The sequence below is a fragment of the Sardina pilchardus genome, chromosome 15 (assembly GCF_963854185.1).
Source record: "Sardina pilchardus chromosome 15, fSarPil1.1, whole genome shotgun sequence".
In the NCBI taxonomy this organism is placed as follows: domain Eukaryota; kingdom Metazoa; phylum Chordata; class Actinopteri; order Clupeiformes; family Clupeidae; genus Sardina; species Sardina pilchardus.
In genome coordinates this window covers 11,226,427-11,232,426 of record NC_085008.1, presented here as the reverse complement: position 1 = coordinate 11,232,426, position 6,000 = coordinate 11,226,427, and the positions used below count along the sequence as shown (strand labels likewise).

The 6,000-nt window shown below is 50.2% G+C and overlaps 1 protein-coding gene across 1 annotated transcript in view; it reads left to right on the top strand.

Moving 5' to 3' along the window:
• cachd1 (cache domain containing 1) overlaps positions 1 to 6,000 on the top strand; it is a 71,630-nt gene that overhangs the window by 47,165 nt on the left and 18,465 nt on the right. Inside the window, exons 8-12 of the mRNA XM_062556521.1 lie at positions 1 to 140; positions 2,953 to 3,186; positions 3,669 to 3,818; positions 4,921 to 5,044; positions 5,232 to 5,349. The exon at positions 1 to 140 is cut by the window's left edge and continues 10 nt beyond it. Coding sequence (XP_062412505.1) covers positions 1 to 140; positions 2,953 to 3,186; positions 3,669 to 3,818; positions 4,921 to 5,044; positions 5,232 to 5,349 — 766 coding nt within the window. The remainder of the gene's footprint in view (positions 141 to 2,952; positions 3,187 to 3,668; positions 3,819 to 4,920; positions 5,045 to 5,231; positions 5,350 to 6,000) is intronic.

Here is a 6,000-nt window from a genome sequence, read left to right as displayed (position 1 = left end):
GTCGATCATCTACCTGTCGTCGGGCCTGACGTCGCGCGACCGCTCGGAGCAGGAGAAGCGGGCGACGCTCAGCATGGTGAAGGAGGAGAACCGCCACTTCAACAACTCCGTCATGATCCTGACCTACGCCCTCATGAACGGTACGCTCCCGCAAAACGCTCGCTGTCCACTCACTCGGTCTCTGAGGCTCTTCTCTGCAATTGCCTGGCAAACTGGTTAGATGACCGGTGACCATGACCGAGGCTGAATGTGAGTGTGCAGCTCGTCTCTCGCTCTCAGAGGCTAAGTGTCTCTAGCTTGGGGTCATCGAGCACCTGTGAGGTCAAGTTCGTATTTAGTCTGTGTTTGTGAGTGGTGAATAAGTATTTAGGCTTGGGGCTTAACAGTTTGTTTAAGTGTGTAGTGTACTGAGTGTATGTGAATGCCTGAGTAAAAGAATCCTTAATTGGAATACATGGGGGGACATTAACATCATTGTATTGCAGTATTGAGTAGTAGTTAGTGGTTGTTACTGGTATGCGGCTTCCTCCCAGTGACCTGCTTTGCCCCCTTGCTGCCTCTCGCATCAGTGCCCCCAGCCCCCTGCCTGCTATCCAGCCCCCGATCTGGCTCCGCTCAGTGCCCTGAACAGCAAGTGCATGGGTTCAGTTCCCCTTGAGCTGCAGTTCTGATTGCTGTCTGTGCGATTGAAATCAAAGGCAGGAAAAAAAGCCAAAGGGGGGCCGTAAACAAAGAGGCCCCTGTTGCCGCCTCTCCTTCATCGGAGTGCCGCGTCCACTCACTCTCCTCGCCGGTCCATCCTCCAGACCGGGTTTGAGTCCAAACAGCCGACGTGCGATGCTGGGAAAGCCGCTCGCTCTTGTATCTGGAAGTGGAAGCTGCGTTTTTTAAGTGGCCTGGGCTAAATGTGCCTGCGGAACATAAACAGGAGAAGCACACACTCAGGGCAGGGCTTTCCCATACGGCTCTGGGCTGCCTGCCACGGCTGCTCTTTGGAGGAAAGAGCCTCTGCCAGGCTGATTGGACCGATCTGGATGGATCTGATTTCGCTCCGCGTCGAGGCAGCTGATCCTCTCTGAGTGGCTCTGTGTGTGTGTGTGTGTGTGTGTGTGTGTGTGTGTGTGTGTGTGTGTGTGCGCCTGTGTCTGTGTCTGTCGGAGTTCCACCAGGATACTCGTCTGTGCGTGAATGGCACATTCTCAATAGGATTGTTTATTTCTCAAATGATGGGTAGGATTCAACAGCCATTGTGATGGGTTTGGGAATTATTGGGTTGGCAGAGCAGCTAGCACTACCTCAAAGCCCCCATTAGAGTGTGTGTGTGTGTGTAGACGTGTGTGTGTGTGTGTGTACAGTTTTGATGATCAAAAGGCCTCTTTATAGTGCCCATCCTCACCTGGGCCAGTGCCCCTGCTGCTTGCATTAGCCTTATTAGCACACATTAGTTTATGCATCTGAGAATTAAACAGCAGCCACATCAGAGAGGAGATGAGGGGGGGGGGGGGGGGGGGTCACATCAGAGAGGAGATGGGAGATGAGGGTGGGGGCCACATCAGAGCCACATCAAAGCCAGGCCAGTGGGACGAGAGGACACGAGGAGGCAGGGGCGCTCAGTGAGAAGAGACGAGTCTGGGAAACGAGGGGAGCTGATTAGTGTTCTGCAATATGAAGTGTGTGTGTGTGTGTGTTTCTGTGTATCTGTGTTGATGTTGTGCAGCCCTGGGCTATTGTCCGTGGGTTGAAAAGATCTCTTTGTGGAGATGACCCCCCCCCCACCACCATACACACACACACACACACACACACACACACACACACACACACACACACACACACACACACGCACACCGCCACCACCACCACACACACACACACACACACACACACACACATCTTTGAGTATATGAGCAGATCTGCATGTGAGTCTTGATTGACAAAGGATGAAGGGGAGGGTCTGGCTAGAGATGCTCAGAATGAAGAGGAGCATTGGATCAATTAGCCATGTGTTTGGATCTTTGTTTGGTTTGCCATTGTCACATGTCTGGATTTGCATCTTTGTACTGTATGTGTTTCAAATCAGCATGCTTTTTTTCAGATGTTTTTCGGTTTATGCTAGCAACATAAAGAGTTGATGGATTGGAATTTTCCGTGCAGCTCACAATGCAATTCCGACTGTTCTAAGTACTTCTTGGTCTCCTTTTGGTGCATACATCTGCAAAGAGGACACAAACAGACTTGAGGTCTTTGTTTTTGGGTGGGTGGAAAAGTACAGTAAAATGTATTGATGTGGACCAAATGTCCTTGTTTTTGGGCTACGGAAAGAAACACTGAGGCATGTTTGTAGTGGGCATGTGCGTAGTAGTGGCGCGGGGTTAATGGGGAGAGAGCCGTGCAGACGTCTTGGCTGGGCCGTGCGTGCGTGCGTGCGTGTGCGGCTGGCGAGCAGTGTGACTCTCTTGACGAGCGTGCCTGTCAGCAGGCCAGCGGGCCCATGTGTGGATCAGATGAGGCTCCGAGCCCCGTTTCATTACAGCCTGATTAGAGCACAGGCAATCTGGAATCCATTCGGGACTTTCTGCTGGGAGTCCACCAGGCCTCACATCTCTACTGTTGGAGGAAAAGCAACCTGTGGCGTTTTCGTGTCCATAGGTTTGCAATCCGTGGGGTTACTGTTTGTTGCCTTTGACTAATTTGGCTGAAGTACAAACAGCTGTCGTGAAATGTGCTGTAAGTTGACTGTAGCCCACCTGTTGATGTAATGTGTAATCAACAGTAAATGGAATGGTTTCCGTTATCATGGAGAGCTTTAGAAGATGCTCTACCTGATGATGTGTCCTTTTAGAGTGAATCCTCTGTACAGTGTATGAATGTAATCAATATGTAGAGTTTAACTGGTGCTGTCCTTTTGTGTTTTTGTTGCACGCACACACACACACACACACACACACACAGAGGGTGTGACGGGGCTGAAGGAGCTGGCATTCCTTCGGGACCTTGCGGAGCAGAACTCGGTGAAGTACGGCTTCCCTGACCGCTCCAGCCAGCCGGTGGTGAAGGGCAGCATGATGGTGCTGAACCAGCTGAGTAACCTGGAGACCAGCGTGGGCCGCTTCTACATCAACCTGCCCAACCGCATGATCGACCAGGCCTCCTTCAGCCTGCCCTACGCTGACCAGATGGGCGACGGTGAGCTTCTAGACACATGTCAATACAGTGTGCTGTTTACTGCAAGGGATGTCAGAGATGGTTACTCTAGATCTACTAGGTTAACTTGATCTAATTCACTAATCCACTACTAATCCACAACTTATGTTGGCAGATAAAATAACAATATTGTGTTGAATGAATAAGAAGCTTAGTTTTGAATGTCATCTCTCTTCATTTTCTGGAGAGAAGAAATATCCCGACTATTTGTTCACATCACATTTCATCTATATTATAGATCCAGCAGGGTCCCATTACAATTCATTACTGTCCCCATTAAACCATTTTGCCATTTATGAAATCTGCCTGAAAAAAAGTCATTTTCGTCTTTGTGAACTGATCTAGGAGTTGAAGTCATACATATATGCTTACTGTATACTACTAAGTCATTGACTGTACTGTACTGGACATCCTCTCTGACCAGTCCATTTGAAACCCCTTCTGCCCTCTTTCAATCCCTTCAGGGTTCATCATGACGGTCAGTCGGCCTTGTTACTTTGGCAACCTGCTCCTGGGCGTGGTGGGGGTGGACGTGAACCTGGCCTACATCCTGGAGGACGTCACCTACTACCAGGACTCGCTGGCCTCCTACACCTTCCTCATCGACAACAAAGGTGCGCCAACCAGCCCGGTCCCTCTAGAGAGCTCTTTTCCCTCTCGGGCCGTCCATTCTCACTGATGGAGAAGTCACAGGAAGTGTAGTTACAGACACTCTGGCTTTGTTTTGGTGCTGAAGGTCCTGGAAGTGTCAGTCACAACAAAGTGTTCTTCCACTGTGCTGTAATGTGTTTTGAGTTGACCTAACTGCTGAAGGATTAATAGTAATGTTAAAGTGCCATTTATACCCCATCTGACCGAGAGAGAGGTGTGTGTGTGTGTGTGTGTGTGTGTGTGTGTGTGTGTGTGTGTGTGTGTGTGTGTGTGTGTGTGTGTGTGTGTGTGTGTGTGTGTGTGTGTGTGTGTGTGTGTGTGTGTGTGTGTGTGTGTGTGTGGCTGACATCACCTCAGCTGTGCACCGGCAGGGCAACAGTGGAGCCCTTCAGTCCTCCGGGCTCAGCCCACTGTCCGGCCATTAGAGGGGCCCGCAGACCAGGTCACTCCCTCTGTCCAGACACTGGACACTCGGCCTCTGTGGAAGTGCACTTGTGATGTTTTGCTTTCCCACATGTGACTCTGGCCAGTGTCATTAAGGAGCTTTAGTGCGTGGGTGGGGTAGGCGGGAGCTTTGGACTATATATTTCCTGATGACTAAGCCAACGGGTGAAACTCTACTCTGTTCTGGACCCGGAGTGTCCACATTAACAAGTTTGCTGTTCACGTTGGATACCAAACCGCAGACATAAACAAAACGGGAGTGAAGGTAGCTTTCACTTAGTCTGTTTAGATAACGGCTTTAATTACAAGAAATGAGAGAGGGATAGAGGCGAGAGAGAAGGAGAGAGAGAGAGAGAGAGAGAGAGAGAGAGGCAGATCCTTCACCCTTGTAAGATGGTGCACCTGTTTTCCACCAGCTGCCAGCTGACGACGGCCGTCCAGTCTTGGCAGCAGAGTCTTGTTTAGTTTACCTCTCTTGAGTATCTCATCTTTTCCCCCGGGCTCCTGAGCCAAATCTGGACGGCTGTTGATGTGGACGCTGCTAAGTAGCACACCATAGGGTGATGTTTTTAAACAGTGTTCAAGTGGGTACACTGACACCGATGTTGACCTTTTCCCTAGGTTACACACTCATGCATCCTTCACTGTCCCGTCCCTACCTGATGACCGAGGCACCGCTGCACACCGATATCATCCACTACGAGAACATCCCCGGCTTCCCCGCCGTGCGCCAGAACATCCTCAGGTAAGGCATCATGGGAAACCGTTCTGAAGAGTGAGTGGATTCAGCACTCTTGAGAGCCTGCGTGTCTTAACTCTCAGCAGCTGCCCTGGAATGCAGGAAGAACAGGAGAAGATGGCTAACTCATGTCTTTCTCTCTCTCTCTCTCTCTGTCTCTCTCTCTCTATCTTTCTCGTTTTTCTCTATGCAGTCTGCCTCTGGGCAGCCAGGTCATCGCTGTGCCGGTCAACTCCTCTCTCTCCTGGCACATGAACCGCCTCCGTGACACCAGCAAAGATGCCTACAACGTTAGCTATGCGTGGAAACTGGTACGGTCAAGCAACCACATTGGCTTTATCTGCGCTCCATGTCTTCTCTTTCAAAATTGAGTTAACTTTGAGTAACATTGAGTAAAAGCTGACTCTACTCAACTGACAAAGCCAGTGCCGTTGAAGGATGATGTAGACAAGCTTGGACAGTGTTGAAGAAAACTGCAATATGAATGTCCTCCAAACGCCAGGCATGGTTATTTGGAAAAGTGTATATTTACATATTTTAAATAGACCTGTTTTTAAATCCAAATGACATGGTATTCTGACAAAAGCATTTTTTGTAATGGTTTCTGTCAGAACTATTTTGCATTAGCGTGTGACTGGGTGGTTGGAGCTATCAGTGCTGTGCTAATATGAGTATGTCTTTGAGTGTTTGCTGGCCATTGCCCCTAATAATTGCTGTTTTGAGCCGAGGTCATTGTCCTCCCCTCTCCGGCCTTGACCGGCGCTGAATTGCCCTGCTCGTACAGATAAGGCCGGCGGGAGCGCCTTTTCATCGGAGCCAGAGTTATCTGGAGCGTTCCCACGCCTGTGTTTGCTCTCGTGCGCTGCCAGCAGATTCCATGAAGCGTGTTTCATTTAGCATCGCGCTGACAGGCCAGAGCGGCCCTGGGTCTGGCGCCTCCCGCCGCCGCCGCTCCAGCCTCA